At 45.6% G+C, this 24,251-nt stretch overlaps 1 protein-coding gene across 1 annotated transcript in view; it reads left to right on the top strand.

Annotated features, from left to right (window-relative positions):
* The window catches only part of slc9a5 (solute carrier family 9 member A5), a 42,343-nt gene extending 18,413 nt beyond the window's left edge, over window positions 1-23,930 (top strand). Inside the window, exons 4-16 of the mRNA XM_061736273.1 lie at window positions 1,169-1,247; window positions 1,398-1,575; window positions 2,646-2,866; window positions 6,816-7,018; window positions 8,707-8,796; window positions 8,921-8,991; window positions 10,041-10,167; window positions 14,596-14,687; window positions 14,821-14,947; window positions 15,050-15,199; window positions 17,210-17,279; window positions 18,462-18,590; window positions 22,027-23,930. Of these exons, the coding sequence (XP_061592257.1) occupies window positions 1,169-1,247; window positions 1,398-1,575; window positions 2,646-2,866; window positions 6,816-7,018; window positions 8,707-8,796; window positions 8,921-8,991; window positions 10,041-10,167; window positions 14,596-14,687; window positions 14,821-14,947; window positions 15,050-15,199; window positions 17,210-17,279; window positions 18,462-18,590; window positions 22,027-22,598 (2,109 nt within the window). The 3' untranslated portion in view covers window positions 22,599-23,930. The remainder of the gene's footprint in view (window positions 1-1,168; window positions 1,248-1,397; window positions 1,576-2,645; window positions 2,867-6,815; window positions 7,019-8,706; window positions 8,797-8,920; window positions 8,992-10,040; window positions 10,168-14,595; window positions 14,688-14,820; window positions 14,948-15,049; window positions 15,200-17,209; window positions 17,280-18,461; window positions 18,591-22,026) is intronic.
* Window positions 23,931-24,251: the final 321 nt, after the last annotated feature.

The following is a 24,251-nucleotide window of genomic DNA, read 5'->3' as shown; positions in this document are numbered from 1 at the left end:
CAGGCAGGCCTGAATGAGCTGTACACTAATGTTTCCTAAAACATACTGAGACAGAGCAGTTCCAGAAAAGTTTGAGCAGTTTAGAGATTAAACTTCTGGGCCCAAAAACCTGCTGCAGAGTTTGAAAGGAGCAGAAACAAAAGATATTTGAAGTTTAGAAATGTAATGGTCCTGTAGATGGAGCTGCCGTGATGTTGCTGTGGGATTTCTGCAGGTATTCGTCTTCCAACAGTCCAAAAACATGACTAAGGAGCTAAACCAGGAACCAGTGGGGGAGTGTGGGTCTCAGTACAGAGGGGGCGGAGCATTCTCCACGGGCCCTTATGATGTCATTTTAACGTTCAACAACATCATCCTACCCATCAAACTACATTTATTCTCACTTTTATTGAGCCAAGCCTCTAGGCCTATGCTGCAGAAAGCAGAGTAAAGTCACAAACTTGTTCAGAAGAACACACACACACACACACTGGTCTAAAATCACACAATCTATTTAGATAGATATAGACAAAGCGGTCTATAACATAATTTCTGAGCTCAATAACAGAGAATAGACTCTAGACTAGTTGACAACAACACAAAGCTCATTCAAATAGGCAGCTGGTCAAGAATACCACAACCTTCTGATAAAGACATTATTTAAGAAGGTTACACTGACTCACCAATGGTGACTCTTCCATAACCCAAAATAATCCAGGTAACGTGGAAAATGGGGTAACATTCAAAACTTTGTACATGCTTAGTCCTCTTTTAAAGTTTAGCTCATCTCCTTCATGGCAGCAAATTTGCAGAGTCGGCAAATTGGCTGTAACTGTTAAGGCTGATTTATGGTTCTGCGTTACACCAACGCAGAGATACGACGTACGATACGCGGCGATGCGCACATATGCCGCGTGGCGCTGCGTACCCTACGGCGTAGGCTCTGCGTCGGTGTAGCGCGGAACCATAAATCAGCCTTTACAGCCAATCAGCGTTGGCTCACAGCCCTGATGCGTTCAGGACAGTTGTAAAGATGATTTTTGGTTTTGTGTGAAATGTTAACGCTGTGCACAAGGTTTTTTGGTGTTGTGTTATTTTTGTGTTGTCATGACTGAATAAACTTCATTCATTCATTCAAATTATGGATGTCTGCTTTTAAAGATACCAGTGGTCTATGCGTCTCTTGCAGGTTCTTTATAAGGTGTACATCTCCTTTGTGGAGGTGGGACCGGGGAACGTCCAGACGGCCGACTACTTCAAAGGCGTGGGTGAGTTCTCGGACAGAAACACCAGCTGACGGGAAGTTGACCTCAGAGGCTCACCTCTCCTCACCTCTCCTCTCCTCTCCTCTCCTCTCCTCTCCTCACCTCTCCTCTCCTCACCTCTCCTCACCTCTCCTCCTCTCTTTTCCTCTGCAGCCTCTTTCCTCATCGTCAGTATCGGGGGGACTCTGGTGGGTCTGGTCTTCGCCGTCATCCTCGGCTTCGTGACTCGTTTCACCAAGAAAGTTCGCATCATTGAGCCGCTCTTTGTCTTCCTGCTGGTCTACCTGGCCTACCTGACCGCCGAGCTCTTCTCCCTCTCTGCCATCTTATCGTAAGTCCGTCCGCCTTGCTCAGGGCCTTCTCCGGCTTTTTGGGGGCTCCTGTTTAGTAATACTCCAGGGATGACAGGGGAGTTCAAACCCATGACGATGATCCGGGACTCATTAATCTGTCAGTTCAGGAAAGTTCAGAAATAAACTAAAGTGATAACTTATAGAGGGAATGCCCATGACGTCACAGATGCGACTTCACAGCGAGTTACGCCCACTGAGTGTCAGAAAGACTGAGTGTCAGAAAGACTGAGTGGCAGCTCATAAACTCGTAAACTTTCAGTTTGAGCAACTGGAAAACATCTAAAATGGGAAAGAGCTGTTGTGCGATCGACTGTACTCATAGATTTAGCAAGAAATCAGAGTTATGGTTTTACAGACTGCTGAAAAATAAGCTTAAGAGAGACAAATGGATCGCTGCAATTCACAGAAACAACTGGATTCCAGACACCGAAACGTGGATTTGCGGTTCCCATTTTGTGTCAGGTAATGTTGGATTTTTGGGTAGATAACGTAACGTTAAACATTCAAATCATAAAGTTCCGTGTCCTCATCACTTTAATTTCACCAACAAATCCTGCCTTGAAGTCGGACCAAGCGTCAAGACTTTTGTATGCCTTCAAGCTTTGCTTCGTGTATTTCCCCGGCGTAGAAATTAAGTACATATAAATATCAGGAAACTGGATTCATGGCCAAATATTAATGTCCATGGACCACTGGTTCTTGGTAACTGTACCAAATATTAATGTCCATGGACCACTGGTTCTTGGTAACTGTACCAAATATTAATGTCCATGGACCACTGGTTCTTGGTAACTGTACCAAATATTAATGTCCATGGACCACTGGTTCTTGGGGTAACTGTACGGGTCACTGTCAGGTCCAACTGACACTAATTTAAGCCGATAATTGGCTGTTATCCCGTCTTCTCCACAGTTTCCCCTACTAGTGATGAAAGAAACGTCAATGCATACCCTCTATAGACAGAAACCACTCCAGTTTCTAATGACATTTTTTCATCTTGAGCATGTTCTCAACCCGGTAACACGCCTCCACCGGTTATCATTGACAGAATGACCTTCTGTGGCATCGGGGCCAACAAATACGTGGAGGCCAACATCTCGCAGAAGTCCCGGACCACGGTCAAGTACACGATGAAGACTCTGGCGAGCATCGCTGAGACCATCATTTTCATCTTCCTGGGAATCTCCGCCGTGGACAAGTCCAAGTGGGCCTGGGACACGGGCCTGGTGTCCTGCACCCTCGTCTTCATCTTCGTCTTCAGAGCTGTGGGTCAGTCCCTCCTTTTTTCTCCATGGTTTTTCAGGGACAGAAATATAGGTCACAGTGGCGTTTGTGGCAGCATTTCCAACAGAAAAACATTGTTCACATGAAGTTCCCGGAGTACAAACAGTAGTAACGGGGTGCTCGGGACCCCTTGGGGCTTTGTCAAAGCTGGATCCTGGCGGAGATCCAGACAAAAACTAAGAGGGCATTCCAACTCATGTCTCATTTGGAGGACCTAGCCATTCCGGCGGCTCCCAGGGCTAGCGTCCTAGAGCTAGAGGCCTTTCCCCTGTTAGCCCAGGGGAAATGCAGTTCCTGCCTTCTGCTGAGCTTTGTCCTCGGACCCTTCCAGGCCAACTCACAGGCAGCCATAGTGGTACACTTATGGCACTTTTCCACTAGTACCAACTCAGCGCGCCTCGACTCATCACACCTCGTCCCGCCTCCACCTGTCTCGTCCTCGTTTGTTTTTAAACACCCAGGTGAGAAGTGGTGAGAGTGGGCGGGTTGTTTTGATGAGAAATCAGCTGCTGTGCTGCTGGGTCTGTGGCTTGTGTTCGATATCAAGTTAAAAAATATGAGTGAGAGAAGATTCAACCGGCAACGCTTTTTTTTTTATTTTGTTTGTCGGCGCTGCTGAAAAGTCAGCTGGAGCCGTGAGCAGCTATGAAGAGACAGAGCTCCTGGTAGATCTGGTCGTTCCTTATCTCCGTCTAGATCCCTTTTTAATTCTCTCCTCAGCACCAGGTTTATGAACATCTGCACCTCAGAGTTGGATCATGAAACAGACTTTTGCACTGCAGTTGCCTGTCGGATAAAATGAGGAAGCCGCGGGCTGCTTTCGCGCTGACTCCCGCTTCCTGATTCAAACGTCTGACGGACCCGCCCCCCGACCAATCAGTGTCCTGTAGTGTGATGACGTCAGATACAGCCGACTCAGCAGCTTAGAACCTCGGCAGAATAGATGCAGAAAAAGTATTTACTCAGCACGGCTCCACCCGCCTTGGCCCGTCGTGGAGAAGTGCAAGACGGGTGCGTGGCGAGTAGAGCCGCGCTGAGTAGGTACTAGTGGAAAAGTGCCATTAGTATTCCTAACAGCATAACAATCATATTAGCTAAAAGAGTTAGGACATATGAATGGTTATGCTCTGTGAGGTATTTATTCACAACTCAGAAGTAGGGCTGAGGATCCATTCAAATGTCAAGAATCGATTCAATTCAAATTCTTAAGATTCAGAATCAATTATCAAGTTTTGATTCAATCCGATTCGATTCTGATATTGATTTGGGTTAGTGTTATTTAAACTATTTTTTGAACTGTTGCATTAATTATATGACTGTGTAGTTCTGCAACATATGAATACTAGTATTATATTGAGATTCAACAGCAAGTATTGCAGCTAATGATGCTGTAAGGACCAATCAGCTCCCAGAATGCTGATAGAACTGCTTTCAGAAACATCGTGTGGGGCAGAATTATCAAACAGAAGACGAATGAAATCGGTTTCTTTTTCCCACATTCCGTTTAATTTTTTTCCATTTTCGTTTTATTTCGGTTTTTCATTTTTGAAAATTTGTTTTTTTTAGCATTTTATGCAAATGTAACCCGAAGACAGGATATAAAGTAATGAAATATAGACAATTTATTTAATTATAACTGAAAACTTGAATGTTTTAATACCTTTAAACATATTTAAAGGCAAAAACATGGAACTAGTTATTCTTGTGTCCAACAAAACCTTTCTTTTTTTGGAGCATAAACAAAGAAATACCCAAAGGTGTAATGTAATGATGAAAAAAAAAAATCGATCTTTAGACATAGGCCTACGGATCAATTTTTAGGAATTAATATGAGGATCGATTTAGAATTGGAAAATCGATTTTTTTCAACACAGGCCTACTCAGAAGTCAAGCCAAGATAGTGCTAACTACTAAGTAGCTAAAGTGATAACATCTAGACATTAATCATAGCCAGCCAGCAATTAAAAGACATACAATTTTACATTATGAAGGACAGAAAGATCACCCCTGTACACATGGATGTGAAATCTATAAAAGAAGTGAAAACCCGTGGGTTCATAGGACTGTAAAGAAATGAAAGTCAAAGTAAACGGAAGATTCCATCCATCCATCCATCCATCCATCCATCCATCCATCCATCCATCCATCCATATCTATATAGCACTTCTAACCTTTTTGACCAAAGTGCTTCACAGTTAAAATCAATCAAATAAAAACATGGACTACAAATATAATCATAAAACACAAAGACTTAGAAGCATAAAAACATTCCAGTAAAAATCCAATAAAATGTATATTTAAAAAAAAAGTTATTTTATTATCATCCAGGGACAGGAGGAAGTGGTTATGGACCTTCAGCAGAGTAGATTAAGTGCTATAAAGGGTTCTGAATCCTCAGCAAAAAGAGAGCAACTGGATGAGAACAGGTTGTTCTAAGACCTTGGAAAAACAGGTTTTTCTAAGACCTTGGGAAAAAAAAAGTAAATATGAGTGAAATTGGAGAGGACTGTAGGATCGAGATTAATGATAATACATTTTTTTATAGGGGCATTTCCACAACACTCAAGGCCACTGTGGAGATAAAAGCAGAATAAAAACAATAAAATACAGACACTATAGAGATATAAATAAAAGCAATTAGAGATCATAAATTGATAATACAATGATGCTAAATGGACAAGTCTGGATTATGGTCGCAGCATCAAAGCATTAACTGTGCAGACATCAGACAGCAGGAACTCCTGGACAGATGAGCTTTGAGTTGAAGCGTAAAGTGAGTTATTGAATCAATGTTATGAAGATGGGGGAAGTGAGTTTTGCTCTGTCCCTCACGGTTGTGAGGCGAGGTGAACGGATGAGGAGGCCCTTATTTTTAACAACTTGTGCTTTTTATTATTTTACCTCTCTTCTTATCATTAGGGCCCGAGCACTGACAGTGCGAAGGCCCTATTGTATCTGTAGGAATTGTTTTTCTTTCTCTGTTTTACTTTTATGACGAAAGGATGGCCTCTTTGCCCCCCTAAACGTGCCCCAAAAGTCACCAAATTTTGCACACAAGCCAGGCCTGGCGATAAATGTGATATTTCATGGTTTGCATTAATGGGCGTGGCCTAACGGCTCAACAGCGCCCCCTAGAAAACTTTGTGCCTCAAGCCCCACAATACGGTTTGACGTACATGCACGAAAATCGCTACACACCTGTATCATGTCGCAACTTAAAGAAAAGTCTCTTGGCGCCATGGCCGAAACCCAACAGGAAGTCGGCCATTTTGAATTAATCGTGTCATTTTGGCGCAATTTATGCCATTCCTTCAGCAGTTAATACGGCCCGAACCGTAACGTGCACCCAGGTGTGTTATACATCAAAATGTGCGTCTCCATCCTGCGACAACGCGCCTTACTTTTCTCAGTCAAAAGTGTTACCGTGGCGACGCTAGACGCCAAAAAGCGCCCCCCCTTCATCTGATTGGTCCATATCTGATAGTTCCTACTTTCTACCATAACTTTTGAATAGTTTGACATAAAGACTTGTGGGTGGTGTCATCGGATTTGGTTTTGAGTCCTTAATCTTCATTGGTGTGAATTAGCCCCGCCCCTTCTTCTGATTGGTCGATATTTCATAGTTCCTATTTTCTGCCATAACTTTTGAATGGTTTGACATAGAGAGTTGTGGATGGTGTCATTTCTGATATGCTTATGATGATAAGTTGAGTTTTATGTGAACAGCAAAGGCACTTTTTATAGTATTATTGACCTAGGAATGTGTGGGGCAGTGTCCATGAGTATGAGGGCCCGTTCATCGCTGCTTGCAGCTTTAATTTTATTAGTTATTTACTGTTTCATTGTGTCTTGCCGCTTTTAATGTTGAAGTAAGGCACTTTGAATGACCTTGTGTTGAATTATACAAATAAACGTGCCTGGCCTCCGTTCTCAGGGGTGGTTGGGCAGACCTGGGTCCTGAACCGCTTCCGCCTGGTCCCGCTGGACAAGATCGACCAGGTGGTGATGTCGTACGGCGGCCTGAGGGGGGCGGTGGCGTTCGCCCTGGTGGTGCTGCTGGACGGAGAGCGGGTCAAAGCCAAGGACTACTTCGTAGCCACGACGATCGTCGTCGTCTTCTTCACCGTCATGTTCCAGGTAGGAGCTCTGCCGCCCGTACGTCACTGAAGGGAGATCAGAAAGCAGTGAAATGAAGCCCAATATGGAGGGAGTTTGACTGGAAGGGGAAGATGCGGTACTTTGTACTGTCATCACATCAAAACACAGCAATATGTCTGAGCTGTGTTGGAGAGGCTGTGGTCTGGTTGGGGACTTTACACATTGATTTTGGGCACTGATTTCTGGAAAAAGGTTGAATTAGAGATGAAACAGATTCTGCATGTTATATGTCATCAACCTGCCAGGGACTGCAGATGTAAATTAGCCTGGATGGCTAAATCTGGCACATTTACAGGTACATGATGGACTCAAGTGCTCATGTTAATTAATGTGTATTGTCTCTTTCTAAATAAATAAAGAAATGAAATGAAATGTTGATTTTACTATGAGGCCAGCCCTAGTCATACTAGCTATACTTCCGGATGATATGATGGAGAGAGATCTGGCTTCTCTACTGAGAATTCTACTTTTAGTGGGCAAAAAATGATAACAGTCATTAACTGGCTGAAACCAGAGTCCCCATCATGACACACTGGAGAGAGAGGAGAAAACATGTGTGTATATGATGGAGGAAATTACAGCAAGATTGAGGCTAAAAACTAACCAGTTCAGTGACCGCTGGTCTCTAGTAACAGAAGCATTAACAAATGATTATTATTTATTTATTTTCATGTCTTTTATTTCACTGTACACGATTGCAGGTTCTGTTAATATCTGTTAACATGGATAAAGAGTGTAAATGTGTATTAATCAGTTTGTGTTCAAGAAAAAATAAGTAAAAAAAAAGAAAAGCACGAGATATTCTGGTGGAAGAATAATGTTCCTCTTTACCAGGGTACTTCTCCGAGTTGAGGGGGGATGAGGGGGGATGAGGGGGGATGGCATCCCCCCCTGAAATAAAAACGGTCAAAATCACCCCCCCCTGTAAAACTGCCATCCCTCCTTTCCATCCCTTATGTCATTTCATCAATGAATGTGGTTTTACTGCTATTTCAACATTTAGAGTCATCACCAGAAAAATAACACCAGAAAAATAACTTATTTGACAATTTTCACCTGTTTCAAGTAAATTTTCACTTGAAATAAGTAGAAAAATCTGCCAGTGGAACAAGATTTATTTTATTATTACAAGCAAAAAAATCTTGTTCCACTGGCAGATTTTTCTACTTATTTTAAGTGAAAATCTACTTGAAACAGGTGAAAATTGTTGTTTTTTCCAGTGATGAGTCTTGTTTTAAGTGTAATGAGATTTTTTTACTAAAATGAGACATTTTAACTAGAAATAAGACAAATATTCTTGTTAAGATTGTGAGTTTTTGCAGTGATCCATGTTACTTATCCTGTGAAGGACAGAGTCATATTGATAAGTTCAGAAAAGTGTTTTTTATTGTTGTGTTTTGATGTATTTGATGTAAGCCCAGTGGATATTTAAAGCTTACAGAAGGCTGCATTTAACTGCTGCTATGTCATTCCTGCAGTATTTCTGCAGGTGTTTTGGTCACTGCTATTATTTGTAATCTATTATATTATTTGTAATCAGCACAAATTATCTGTCCCCATATGATCAAATCCCCCATCCCCCTGATTCTTTTTTACAACTGGAGTACTGGTTCCATGTGCTGTTCTTGCTCACCTTGTCTGCATCTGTGTTCTGGTTCTGCTTTCAGGGTCTGACCATCAAACCGCTGGTGAAGTGGCTGAAAGTTCCTCGGTCCACCAACAGGAAGCCGACCATCAACGAGGAGATCCACGAGAGAGTAACGTCATTTCCTCTTCCTCCTGTTCTCCCTCTGCCTCTGCTACTTCTAACACCTGTGGCTAACCGTGTGTGTGTGTGTGTGTGTGTGTGTGTGTGTGTGTGTGTGTGTGTGTGTGTGTCAGGCCTTTGATCACATCCTGACTGCAGTGGAGGACATAGCAGGACTGCAGGGCTACAACCACTGGAGAGACAAGTGAGTCCCACCAACGTCCTGGTCCTGTAACAGAAACAACCTAGGAACCCAATACAGTAATCCCTCGTTTTTTTTTTTACAATTATTATACAAGGCTCCAAAATGGGGCGATCAGCCCCGCCCCACCGCAACCCGATTAAAGGAGCATGAGGCTCCTTTTAAGAAATGAGACTCTCTAGCGCCACCCTTCACCACGACGGCCGCCGGGGGTACTGCAGCCAACAGTGAAGCCGGCACGGGAGAACGGGGAGAACCGGCATGCAGCGTCATGTGACGTCACATCCGCAGGACAGCACGGGAAATTTGGGCCCGAATTGCAGCACATTTTGCAGCACACAGCCTGTTCAAGGCAAAGGAGAGATACACTAGAGGGCTCATTCTTTTGGGTTTGGAACGCTTCATCTGACATTATTACTAGAAAAATTAAAACCTATACAATTTTCTTTCATAAATCCAGCCTCCAGCTCCTTTAATTGGATTTGAACGGGAGAAAATGAAAAATGATTATGAAAAAAATACAGTAAGTACAGTAGGACAGATTGTGACTGGTGCGTATTTCCCTGCTCTTCTGATGCTGCTGCATCCTGACTCGCTCTGTAGCGTCTTTTTCTCCTAAAGCCGCGGTGCAGGTGTGTTTTTTCCAGAGAAGAACATAGTTATGGGTTGTTGTTGTCGCTCTTTTTTCTTCTGGGCAAAAAGATTCTTATAACCCGACATGCCACCATGGATTATATCTGAGACTGTAAGGAACGATTCATCTGAGGCCCCGTTTACACGTAGCAAAAACCGGTGGTGTTTTCATGCGTTTTGGCCGTTCGTTTACATGAAAACGAAGCTCAAAGTCTCCAAAAGCCATCGTTCCTGAAAACTCCGGCCAAAGTGGAAATTTGCAAAAACTCCGTCATCACGTTTGCTTGTAAACAGAGAGAAACAGACATTTAGGCTTCAGAACGTCACGTTATGCAACAGAAACTTCACCACACTGCAAAAACTCAAAATCTTAACAAGAATATTTGTCTTATTTCTAGTTAAAATGTGTCTGTGTGCAGGTGGGAGCAGTTTGATAAGAACTACCTGAGCAAGCTGCTGCTGAGGAAGTCAGTGTACAGGAAGAGTGAACTGTGGGAGGCTTATCAGAAGATCAACATCAGGGACGCCATCAGCGTCATCGACCAGGTGAGACACTCACTGCTACAATCCCACTGGAACCAGAGCTGGTCCCCATGGAGCTGGTACCCATGGAGCTGGTACCCATGGAGCTGGTACCCATGGAGCTGGTCCCCATGGAGCTGGTACCCATGGAGCTGGTAACCATGGAGCTGGTACCCATGGAGCTGGTCCCCATGGAGCTGGTACCCATGGAGCTGGTACCATGGAGCTGGTATCCATGGAGCTGGTACCCATGGAGCTGGTACCATGGAGCTGGTATCCATGGAGCTGGTCCCCATGGAGCTGGTAACCATGGAGCTGGTAACCATGGAGCTGGTACCCATGGAGCTGGTTACCATGGAGCTGGTAACCATGGAGCTGGTCCCCATGGAGCTGGTAACCATGGAGCTGGTAACCATGGAGCTGGTACCCATGGAGCTGGTAACCATGGAGCTGGTAACCATGGAGCTGGTCCCCATGGAGCTGGTAACCATGGAGCTGGTACCCATGGAGCTGGTCCCCATGGAGCTGGTAACCATGGAGCTGGTAACCATGGAGCTGGTACCCATGGAGCTGGTAACCATGGAGCTGGTAACCATGGAGCTGGTCCCCATGGAGCTGGTAACCATGGAGCTGGTAACCATGGAGCTGGTACCCATGGAGCTGGTACCCATGGAGCTGGTAACCATGGAGCTGGTAACCATGGAGCTGGTACCCATGGAGCTGGTACCCATGGAGCTGGTCCCCATGGAGCTGGTATCCATGGAGCTGGTCCCCATGGAGCTGGTCCCCATGGAGCTGGTCCCCATGGAGCTGGTCCCCATGGAGCTGGTACCATGGAGCTGGTATCCATGGAGCTGGTAACCATGGAGCTGGTCCCCATGGAGCTGGTCCCCATGGAGCTGGTCCCCATGGAGCTGGTCCCCATGGAGCTGGTACCATGGAGCTGGTATCCATGGAGCTGGTCCCCATGGAGCTGGTATCCATGGAGCTGGTCCCCATGGAGCTGGTCCCCATGGAGCTGGTCCCCATGGAGCTGGTCCCCATGGAGCTGGTACCATGGAGCTGGTATCCATGGAGCTGGTACCCATGGAGCTGGTATCCATGGAGCTGGTAACCATGGAGCTGGTACCCATGGAGCTGGTCCCCATGGAGCTGGTATCCATGGAGCTGGTCCCCATGGAGCTGGTCCCCATGGAGCTGGTCCCCATGGAGCTGGTCCCCATGGAGCTGGTCCCCATGGAGCTGGTAACCATGGAGCTGGTACCCATGGAGCTGGTACCCATGGAGCTGGTACCCATGGAGCTGGTATCCATGGAGCTGGTACCCATGGAGCTGGTCCCCATGGAGCTGGTACCCATGGAGCTGGTAACCATGGAGCTGGTAACCATGGAGCTGGTAACCATTGAGCTGGTACCCATGGAGCTGGTAACCATGGAGCTGGTACCCATGGAGCTGGTAACCATGGAGCTGGTAACCATGGAGCTGGTATCCATGGAGCTGGTCCCCATGGAGCTGGTCCCCATGGAGCTGGTACCCATGGAGCTGGTACCCATGGAGCTGGTATCCATGGGGACCTCTGGAACCAACACAGAGCTCACAGAGAGATGAGAAAACCAAAATTGAAAAACTGCAGTTCCTCTACTGACCACTAGGGTCCAGATCCAGACCTGCAGGTCCTCTACAGACCACTAGGGTCCAGATCCAGACCTGCAGGTGCTCTACAGACCACTAGGGTCCAGATCCAGACCTGCAGGTCCTCTACAGACCACTAGGGTCCAGATCCAGACCTGCAGGTCCTCTACAGACCACTAGGGTCCAGATCCAGACCTGCAGGTCCTCTACAGACCACTAGGGTCCAGATCCAGACCTGCAGGTCCTCTACAGACCACTAGGGTCCAGATCCAGACCTGCAGGTCCTCTACAGACCACTAGGGTCCAGATCCAGACCTGCAGGTCCTCTACAGACCACTAGGGTCCAGATCCAGACCTGCAGGTCCTCTACAGACCACTAGGGTCCAGATCCAGACCTGCAGGTCCTCTACAGACCACTAGGGTCCAGATCCAGACCTGCAGGTCCTCTACAGACCACTAGGGTCCAGATCCAGACCTGCAGGTCCTCTACAGACCACTAGGGTCCAGATCCAGACCTGCAGGTCCTCTACAGACCACTAGGGTCCAGATCCAGACCTGCAGGTCCTCTACAGACCACTAGGGTCCAGATCCAGACCTGCAGGTCCTCTACTGACCACCAGGGTCTGGATCCATCAGTATGGTCATCTCCATTGACCTCCAGGTTAAACTATTCAGCGTTACAGCAGAAATAAACGTATTTACATTCTGGTACAAAGAGCATTTCTGCTCTTGGTTTAATCAGTGGCAGGTGGATTGCAGTCAATGGTGTCAAACATTTAGCTGCTATTGCTTTAGTTATTTTGCATTTTCCGTAAACTTGACTCTACATTTCTGAGTTGAGATCAAAACTATTAATTTAAAGACTGAATGTTTAGTTGTGCTGTTAAGTGTTAACAGACGGCTATGGCCGGCTGGAGGTCGGCCCGGGACAGGTTCATGGTTGTGATTAGTGATTAGAGTAACGAATAGAGTACCGTATTTTCGCGACCATAAGGCGCAACTTTTTTTTTTTTTTTTTTTTTTAATGTGCCGGGCGCCTTAAGAAACGGTGCGCCGTGTCTATTACCTGAATTACGGTAATGTCAGGTCGGCCACCATGAGAAGGTAAAAAGAGAAGGGGGCGGGTGAAGCTGAATGAGACTCCACTGAGCTGTTTAATGCGAAACAGATGATGAAGACTTTTAAGGATTTGCTTGATGTGTAAAGTGAAATAAAATACAATCAAACTAAGTTTTTCTCCGCTCTATTTAAATAAGCACACTTGTGTGTGAGTGTTCTGCAGCGCCGGCCGGTCGGAACCGTCCACATTCCCCGGTTAAAGCAGCGGCTGCAGCAGCGCGGTGATGGTCGCTGCTGCAGCCGACTTCCTGGTTCCCCAAGCGGGTCCGATGACCTGGTTCCCGGCCGCTTTAAGAGCAGAGATTTCTGGGGTCTGTCTCAGGTCAGATCAGCTTCACTTTCCGAGATTTGCAGCCAAATCTGTCAGTTACAAACCCGGTACCGGATCCCGACATGCGCGTGTGTGTATTCGCGGCGCGACACACAGATTCTCATGTAGGCTATGTGGTGCTGGACTGGCGCAGCTGATGGACAGAAACTTATGGTGATTTTTAAAAGAAAAACTTTGCATAAGAGGTTTCCAGCCGGAGTCATTATAAGGGTGAATGAAAAGAGGGGGACAGGAGACAGGTCTGGAAATTCGGACTGGCGCAGCTGAATTAACGGAGCTCCTGTCGGATACAAACCCCGGTACCGGCTCCCCGACAGCGCGTGTGTGTGAGCGGGTCCAGCGCGAGGGCCCCGGGACGCGGGACCCGGGACCGCCGCGGGACCAGCGCGGGGGGGGGCGACGCCGCGGGACCAGCGCGGGGGGGGGCGGACCGGGACCCGGGACCCGGTCCAGCGCGAGGGAGCAAACGGGGAGCGGGACCCGGAACCGCCGCGGTCGGGATTTTTAAAAGAAAAGCGTTCCCTAAAGAGACTTTTCCAGCCAGAGTGAAATGAAAAGGGCTGGATGGATGAGGAGATGATCAGTGGCTGAGACAGGTTTGTGCAGCAACCCGGTGGTTTTTTTAAATTCTTTAATGCAGAAACAGAATATGAACCTTTGAAGGGTTTGATTGATGTGAAAAGTGAAGTAAAATATCAAACTAAGTTTTGCTTCTGCTGTATTTTTAGCGCGTGTGTGTTTTGCAACGCGTGTGTGTGCAGCTCCGTCTCCGTAGACGGCGCCTTTTGGGTCGGTGCGCCGTATGTGTGTTTTAAAACCAAAAATGACACACAAAACTGAGGGTGCGCCTTTCCACACAGTGCGCCATATGGTCGCGAAAATACGGTACCTGATTTTTTCAAGTTTCAGAAAAGACATCATATCCTTAAGCCACATAGAAATTGAGGGACTTCCAGCAGATTTCCAATGTAACAATAATGTACGCCTTGCTATTAAAGACGTAAAGGCCACAACATCTCTCTGGGCTGAATTTAAATTCAGTGAGGAATCCGGAATCCCAAATATGGCGATGAGAGGAGATAGTTTTAAAATAAACCAAAAATCATGTAAGTAAGGACATTGACAAAACATGTGGCCCAGGGGACCAGGAGAGCACTTACATTTATCACAGATAACATTTATGTTAGCCAGCTGGCTTTAGGCGAGGACTTTAGATTCACAGCCTTCCAGATGAGTGCACCAGCACCAGCACCAGCACCAGCACAGAGCATCTCCAAAGAGGACGACTCCTCCATCACACAGGAGTTGCAGCAGAGCAGGGAGACTCTCCTGACCTCCCAGTGTGAAGCTGTTTGTGTTTTTCTGAGCAGGGCGGGAACGTCCTGACGTCAGCCCGACTGTCGCTGCCCTCCATGGCCAGCAGAGCCTCGTTTCCTGAAGTCACCAACGTCACCAACTATCTGTGAGTCACATGATTGTATGACCCGCCCACGTCAGACAACAGAGAGCGTTCCCTTCATTAGAAACATCAGTCTCACAGCAGTGTATGAGGACGGCATCAAACCTGAGCTAACTGAGTTGGTGGTGTGTTGTAGGCGTGAGAACGGCAGTGGGGTGTGTCTGGACCTGCAGGTGATCGATAACGTCCCGGGAGCCAAAGTGGAGGAGGACACTGAGACACACCACGTCCTGGCAGGAAACCTCTACAAGCCCAGGAGACGGGTAATTCCCCCACCAGGAACTGGTGCAGGTTCTCAGGAGGGAGTTTTAGGAGTCTGCCAGGGATACCTGAGGTAACGAGCCTGTTGTTGTGTTTGTTTCCAGTATCAGTCTCACTACAGCCGCCACTTCATGCCTCTGGGGGAGAAGGAGCGCCAGGACCGGGAGGTGTTCCAGAGGAACATGAGGAGCCGCATGGAGACGTTCAAATCCACCCGACACAAACGGCACAAGAAGGAGCGCAGCCTGAAGAAGGCAAGAGGCCTCCACACCACATCACTCCTGCTTTCAGCTGCTCACGGTGACATCACGGTGACATCACGGTGACATCACGGTGACATCACAAAAAAAAACTCCCCCCAGCGTTCATGAAGAGTCTCAGCGTCTCTGTCTCTGGTCGTACAGACCAGCTCCAGCTCCAGGGACCGGGTTTAGACTGGACCTGGCTAGAGTTGTTCCAACGTACCTTTTTTTCTTTAAACTTTGTTTATTAAGATTTTACATTTTTCATAAAGACAGGTACAATTAAATTATTATTATTTGCACCAATTAAGGTGAACCGAGTCTGATGACACCACCCACGACTCTGTATGTCATACCATTCAAAAGTTATAGCAGAAAATAGGATTTATCAAATATCGACCAATCAGAAAAAGGGGCGGGGCTAATTCATGCCAATGAAGGTCAAGTACTCAAAACTGAGTCAGATGACACCACCCACGACTCTCTATGTCAAACCATTCAAAAGTTATAGCAGAAAATAGGGACTATCAAATATTAACCGATCAGAATAAGGGGCGGGGCTAATTCAGGCCAATAAAGGTCAAGTACTCAATACCAAGTCCGATGACACCACCCACGAGTCCTTACGCTTTTGACTGAGAAAAGTAATGCGCGTCGTCGCAGGATTGAGATGCACATTTTGATGTATAACACACCTGGGTGCATGTTACGGTTCGGGCGAAGAAGCGGCCGAAGGAATGGCATAAATTGCGCCAAAATTACACAATTAATTCAAACTGGCTGACTTCCTGTTCGGTTTCGGCCATGGCGAAGTGGAAATGGAAAGTGTTCATGGTTCTCCTTCTAATTATAAATGAAGTTTATCCCTCTTTAAATAATTTTGAACCAATACAATAAAGCAATGGTCAATTCTCGCCAAATACAGTAAATTCCAATTGTCCCTGAACGCACCAGGAGAAATAATCGGCAGTTTCAGAATTCCAACGGTGAAAAAATTATCTCCTCATCCTCCGCCTGCTCCGCGTAGACTGCGGTTTTGTTAAACTGGCCAATGCAGGCAGATTTTGCATCTGAAATCATTAAAAATCATGTGTTGGACATACATTTATGAAATTCACAAAATCTTTTTACTTCACAGTAAACAATATATTTACGAAGTTTGAAGTTAATTGGACATGGCATGACAAAGTTATGATTTATTTGAAAATGAGTTCATATTTTGAAAAAAGTGAGTGACAAACTTTTCCAAATATGATATGTTCCAGTGGTTTGATTTTTAAGTCCTTTTTAAGTCCTCGAAAGGTATCTGAATCTGACATTTAATTGTCCTAAGACCAAACCAGTGATTTTTAATGATTATTTTACCAGAAGTTCAGAGTGACGTAAAATGGCAATTTTGTTCAAGTTATGACCACGATACAGTAGTCAATAAGGACCCTTATGACAATAATATGTGTCGATTTCATTGTGATTGGATGAACGAAACATCAATTACAGCACATAATTTGATGAAAAATGTATACCTGACCAAAAGGTGGTGCTATGGAGCTCATCCAAGATTGTCATATCCACTTGTTCAGAATGGAAGCCGACTTTTGTGTTCATGGCGAGACACCGAAATTTGACTACCTCTACCGGCCTTTGAAAAAAGTTACATTTTTCACTGTCTCAGTGTACAGGCTCAGTCTACAATCATGCACATACGTGAAGAAACATGAAGAAAATGATAATAAACACAGTTATATTTGATTAAGTTTTGACTAATGAAACATCTTACTAGTTTGTAAAATTCATTCTTAGTTATGAGTCAAACTTTATTACATATTGCGTTCAAGGATTTTATTACAAAATGCGGCGTTATTACATAATGCAGTGTTACAATGCCGCTACTTACGCCGGACCGTCATTAAGGCGGCATGAATGTTGTTAGATGTAAAGGTTTACGGGGCTTTTACAGCAGGACAGTTCACGCGTTTACCACACACACTTACTGACGAGAATGTTCCGTCCATGTTTCAACAGCGCCGAGGATCAGACTCCAGGGAGGACGGTGGGGACAAACCCAGACGCAACGTCAGCTGGCAGGACAAAGGTAACAAAGGCGCAAGTCAGAGGGCCGCAATCTTTCTGTGTCCTGAGAGGCCCCAGGAGGGCCGGAACGGCCCCCACATGACCTGAGGCCCTGCTTAACGTCAGGGGCCCCTGTAGCCTCAAACAAGCCCAGCTTTGCACAATGATCGTCTAACTTGAGGCCGTCATCGTCTGTGACGCCACATCTGAAGTCTTGAGTTGACTTTCATCAGGCTCCAACTTCGCATCACGATTTGGAATAGCATGTTTTTATTAGCATTTTGTTCCAGTACAACAAAACTATAATGCCGACCTCACTTGTATAGACAAGAATAAAAGGCAAAAAGCTTATAAAGACCTTGTTGCACCAGCCAACGGTCATGTTTTGACTTTGTTAAAAGGGGGTTCAATTCAATAGCATATATATATATATATATATATATATATATATATATATATATATTTATATATATATATATATATATATATATATATATATATAGCATCTATTACAATAGAAGTTGTCTCTAGGTGCTTTCCAGATACCCAGGACATGACTTCCGAGCAATGATTATTAATATAGTATAGTCTTATTAGTTACTTATAGTTTGAACGACAAATCCTGATCAAAAACAACACCAAGGTTTCTCACAGTTGCACTGGAAGTCATTGCAACTCCATCTAATCCCTTCCTAAAATGCTCTGGACTAAAAATAGTAACATCTGAATGATTTAGAAGTAAAAAATATCTGGACATCCAGTCCTTGATGTCCCTAAGACATGCCTGAAGTTTAACCAACGGTTCTGTCTCATCCGGCTTCATAGACAAATAGAGCTGCATATCATCAGCATAGCAATGAAAGTGTATGCCATGATTCTGGATTATACGTCCCAATGGCTGCATGTATAAACTGAACAAGATTGGCCCTAGCACTGAACCCTGCGGAACACCATAACAGACCCTTGACTGTTCTGAAGAAACCTCATTCTCAATTCTCAATTCTCAACCTAAATTACGTAACAAATACGTATTTCAAGGGACGGGTGGCAACCCTGGATGTACTGTATCTGTTTGTCCCTCTGTGAGACGACAGATCAGCCCAGGAGGGACTGGGGTGTCGTGGGCTCCTGGGACCCCCCAGAGGAGAGGGGGGGTCCACGACCCCGTTCAGCCTCCACAACGTCCCCCCGTTCTGTGTTTCAGAGCCGGTCGTCGTCCCCGTGGAGCCGGAGGAGGACAAAGCTGAACATTCAGACCTTGAGAAGGAGGAGGACGTAGGGATCACCTTCATCGCTCGCAAAGCAGAGACGCCAAAACAGCGACCCAAATCAGGTAAAAATAGATGAAGGGTGATCACATGTTGAGATAGCTATCCTTCAGTCTGCTCATTTGAACCTGCTGCTCATCTAGAGCATCTTTGCACCCAATATAAGACCATAAACACATCGTCACTTCACAAGAACAAGAATCACAAGGACTCTTCCTCTAAACTTGTTCTCTGATTGGTCGATTTCGTGGAGGCTTGTTAGTGGACGGCACCAATGGCTCCAATGAAATGATCCTTTTTCCTGCTCTTTTTAGCATTAATGTTTGAAATAGTGCTGTCAGGCGATTACATTTTTTTATCTAATTAATTACAGGATTTATAATTGATTAATCTAATTAATCACATTTTAATCTCATATCTGCTAAAGGTCACCAAATAAAGAATTCGAATTCTAGGAAATTACAAAATTGCAGTGCATGACTAATCAATTGAATACACTAAGGGCCCGATTTACTAAAGGTTTGCGTGTGTAAAAACGTGTGCAAACTTGACAGCACCCGCAAACCAAAGTGCCAGCTGATCTACTAACAGCGTGCAAAGACGACTGCGTCTCTGAAATGCGCTAAATAACACACGCAATCCATTTAGTACTTTTGCCCTGATGAATAATCAATATGGGGCGTACCCGGCAGAAATCCTAAATACTGGGAGGGGAAGATGCAAATTGCTCCATTTATCACGCGCAATGAGATTTACCAAGCCTGAAAGTAATTGCGCGTATTGTGATTGCGTCTGTATTTAATACGTTCGAAAGGAAGGTGCTAATCTGCTGCTGCTGTTATTGTGGCAAGGAGGTGACATCCAAAATCAAAGAATACGCAGAGAGAGAGTCTTTATTCTGCTGCATGCTATTTTAAAAATGGTTGCACAAGTTTTATTAAAGGCCACTTTTTCGTTAGTACTCCGCCTTATATCTTGCCACCTTCTCTTATTGTGCCCCCCTCCACTCGCCCACAAGCAGGCCAAGCCTTTGTGCCAAAACTTTGTATTTTATTGATTACTTATCTTATTGAACGTGAAATCATCTTTCGTAAATTACATTTAATTAAAACCCGTGCTTATTAATCACAAAACACAGGTTAAACATCATGACCAAATCCGCTCCGACCCGCTGTGTCAGGATCAGCGCAGAGACTGCAGCTTCGCCTGAATTATGGTTCTGCGTTAAATCGACGGCGTAGCCGACGCGTAGGGTCGCGGTGCGGTGTGCGTCGCCGCGTACCCTACGCCGTCGGTTCTCCGTTGGTGTGACGCGGAACCATAAATCAGCCTTTAGTGTGCGCTCTGTGCTGTTCTGAACACTTCTCTTCTCTTCTTGCCATGATGGTCCCGTCTGTCACACATTTACTGTCAGTGTTTGCTATATATTATATAATATTTGCAATATACTGTGGACATCTGAATAAAAACTTAACTCATAAATAGATGAATCAAAGCGCTCTCCAGCTCTGTGTCTGATGTCTTTTTCTCCTCAGATCATGCCGAGCACCGCCGGGTCACGTAAACCCGACCAATTCAATATTAAAATCAAATTCGGTCCTGTGGCCTGTTTTTCTATTTCGTATTTTTGATCTGTGCCTAAAATTGAAATATGAAAAACCAGACGTTTTTCCGTTTTTTGTGTTACCAACTGTATTTATTCTATCGCAGGTTTTCTCCGATATTGCGTTTCTTTTGGTAATGTTTAAATTTCTTTGCTGTAGTTCATGAATGTGTTTATTTGCCTCTTCCACTAATATCTCTAACTCCAACTCGTCAAATTTCATTTTGCGCTTGTGACTTGTGACTGTGCATTCCATCCACTCTCCATGGCGCAAAGTTTGCGCTCGCAAACCTTAAGACACGCAACACCTCATTTAAATACTGCTGTTTGCACCTGTTATCAATTGCGCACGCAATCTTAGTTGATCACCCGCAAACCACACGCAAACAGCACGCGCAAACTTTTTCAGTGCACACGCAATTTAGTACTCTTTATTTAGGATCTTAGTAAATCGGGCCCTAAGAAGAGGAGATTTGAAATCCACATTTTTATTGGTGAAGTGTGTTTCATAAATGAAATTCAAAAGAAAAAGCTCAATCACATCAGCAGCAACAGCAGACATCCACGTAGTCAGGTGGAAGCAGCAATGGGATGACCGGGGATGGGGGGGGGGGGACCGGGACCGCAGGCCAGAACGCAGCTCCCGAAGCTCCGGCCTGCAAACATGCACAAAAGAGAAAAAAGGGGGACAGCACAAGAAACTACAGGAACGATGGACAGAAATGATAGCTATGAGATATTTATAATAAATAAAAATGGAAATGGAGAAGAGAGGAAGGGAAAAGGAGAGGAGAAGAAGGGTGAGAGGCACCGCCCAGCGGATCATGTCGGTGCCCCCCTGCAGCAGAAGCCTATAGCAGCATATCTACTGCAAAGCTATATTTGAGACTAACTATTATAGTCTTGTTCTATAGCTGCGACTATGACTACTGACTCTAACACACTAGAGTTTACACTACCTAGAGGTTTACTAACACTAACTAGAGGTTTACTAAACACTAACTATAGGCTTTACTAAACAGAAAGGTTTTAAGTTTAGTTTTACAGGTGGAGGTGGTGTCAGCCTCCTTAACCCAGATAGGAAGTTGGTTCCATAGTAATGGTGCCTGATAGCAGAACGCCCGCCCTCCAAATCTACATTTAGATACTCTAGGAACAACGAGTAAACCTGCACTCTGGGAGCGGAGAGCTCTGCCAGGAACATAAGGCTCTATCAGGTCTTGTAAATACTGCGGAGCTAAGCTGTTTTGGGCTTTATATGCAAGTGATAACATTTTTAATTGGATTCTGAATTTTACGGGTAGCCAATGGAGAGACGTGGTCTCTCCTGCTGATTCCTGTCAGCACTCGCTGCTGCATTACACACACATTACAGTAATCTAGTCTAGAAGATACAAACGCATGAGCTAGTTTTTCTGCATCACTCTGCGAGAGGATTTTCCTAATCTTTGCAATATTACGGAGATGGTTTTTCGTCGCTCAAAATAAACGTCATACTTGGGAAAGCCGGTATTCCCGCCAAAACGCCATCCATTCGTCGCGACTTTCAACCCCAGCAAGGCCAAGTATGGAGAAATGTAAGAAAAGAAAAACATCTGAAGAAAATCGAACATTCAATGATGCCTGGGCAGATTCATTTGCATTTACCTCTGATGAGAGTGGCCTACCAGTATGCCTAATTTGTGGAGAAACAGCCTGGCGGCTGCTTACTGTACTTGCGAGACCTGTTGTGGCTCAATATTGATCCATATATAAGGCGCACCGGATATAAGGCGCATGGTCAGCTTTTGAAAAAATTGAAGGCTTTTAGAAGCGCCTTATAGTGCGGAAAATACGGTAATTTTAATTCTGAATTAAAGAGGAATTAAACTGTCCCCCTGTTGTGTGTTGTGCTTCAGTCCCAGCAGCGCTAGAGGTCTGTCCTCCGCCCCCCCCTGCACCCCCGTCCCCCCCCAGTGAAGACAGCCACCTCCCCTGGAAGGGCAGCGTGGGCTCCCCCCCCCCCTGCGTGTCGGTGGAGGCCACCAAGATCATCCCCGTGGACCTGCAGCAGGCCTGGAACCAGAGCATCTCCTCCCTGGAGAGCATGTCCTCCCCGCCCGGGCCGGCCGAGCCCGTGCACCCCCGGGTCAGCGCTCTGTCCCGGCTGGGAGCCCCCCGGCCGGCCTCCTACACCCCGCCGGGCAGCACCGAGGGGAGCTCCGCCTCCGTCGGAGCTCAGAGCTCCTTCTGCTTCCAGGAGAAACAGAAAAGGAAGGAGGAGGAGGATGAGGAGGAGGAGGAGGTGGCGTCTCCGGAGATGCAGCCCCTCATGGCCACCCTGAGGCCCCCCGGGTCCCTGCCGCCTCCCCCGCCCCCGCCGGGCTCCACCAGGCGGAGGAGTCCCTGCGTGTACCTGAGGAGCCTGGTGACGGCGCCGCCGCCTCCGGGCGGCGCCGAGCCGCACAGTCGGGGCCCCACCCAGCTGTAACAGTCGGGGCCCCACCCAGCTGTAACAGTCGGGGCCCCACCCAGCTGTAACAGTCGGGGCCCCACCCAGCTGTAACAGTCGGGGCCCCACCCAGCTGTAACCACTAGTCCTACATCAGAGAAACCCGGGGGGCAGAGCAGGACTCTGCAGAAACAGGCCGTCCAATAGGAAACCAGGGGCTGGATTCACCAATATGTTCTTAAGAACCATCTTAAGAAATGTCTTAAGATCTAAAATTAAGAAGTTCATAAGAAAGTTCTTAACTGCAATTCCTCAATATTTTCTTAAGAACTGTCTTAAGAACTGTCATTTCTTACGAATTTCTTATTTTTCCTACTTAAGAACTTCTTAAAATATGGCTGTATCTGAAATGTCATACTGCATACTACATGCTGCATACTGCATCAGTATGTACTGTATACTGCATACTAAATGAAGGATTCAGTAGCCGCTCCAGCAGACCGTTCACACAGCAGTAGCAGCTAAGTATCCCAGAATTATATTATATTATTATTATTATTATTATTATTACTCATTTTTCTTCTTAAGACTGAACTTAAGAAAAAAATGACACTTAAAGAGATTTTTTTTCTTAAGAATGTTTTGTGAATCCGGCCCCTGCTCTGCAGCCATCCTGTTGTAGCTCCTCCTCCTCCATCAGGAGAGATCTGCCCCGCCATCTCTGCTGCGGTCTGATCAAGCAGAAACAAAGGTTTCCACAACATCACCAGCGCATTCAGATACAAGGAAACGTCTGATGGCGTTAAACTGACTGAAGTAACAAAACATCATCATCAGCAAACGTTCTGACTCAAACCAGCAGGGCTTCGGTGCATTCTCAAGACTTCCTGCCGGCGCGTCTCCACCACTACAGTCTGCCGTAAGCACCTCCCACATCTGAAACCATTTCCAGTCCGGGTTCATGAATTCACGCCAGATAGTTGACAGGAATGCTGAGTTCATGTAAAACCTTGTGAACTGTCAGGAACAGACACAACAGCATTGCTGCACACAGTGACTGCGTTTACATGCAGTCAATAAACCTTTTAAAACCCCAATATTAGCAATAACCTGAATTTGCTCATATTCAGGTTTTTAAAAACCCCAAAATGACCCCTCGGTTCCTCCTTTTAAAACCTGAATATTGGGTCATGTAAACACCAAACGGAATATCCTCATCAAACGGAACATGAATGTGTTTTCATGTTCTTTTCACAAGGAATCCTGGTGTTTTGAGTCCAGGAAGTTCTTATAAACACGGAGAAACCAAGACCAGGAGGAGACTAATCACTTCATAAATGTAATGAAGGATATGAACATTTCTGCATTTGTAGACGGTAGAAAGTACCGGGATAGAAGATTTACAAGAAGGTGAGAGAAAAGTTGCACGAAGCAGCATTTGTTTTGAATTTGGATACAGGAAGAAGAAGCGGAAATGGCGGTAATTGCGTCATCACGTTCTCCGTGCGTCGCTGGTTTGATCCAGATATCTCAAATGATTAATTACCATGTAAACTGAATATTCCCAATGTTTCAGTAACCGGAATATTAGCAATAACCCCAATTTTGACTGCATGTAAACGTAGTCAGTGTGTACTAGTATTTGGAGCTTCTAGCCGGACAGCTGCAGCTCCGACCCGGAGGGATCTGGGA

This window comes from Cololabis saira, chromosome 2, assembly GCF_033807715.1.
Source record: "Cololabis saira isolate AMF1-May2022 chromosome 2, fColSai1.1, whole genome shotgun sequence".
NCBI classification, from domain to species: domain Eukaryota; kingdom Metazoa; phylum Chordata; class Actinopteri; order Beloniformes; family Belonidae; genus Cololabis; species Cololabis saira.
Note: the sequence above shows the minus strand (reverse complement) of the source record. Positions and strands in the feature narration are given on the sequence as shown.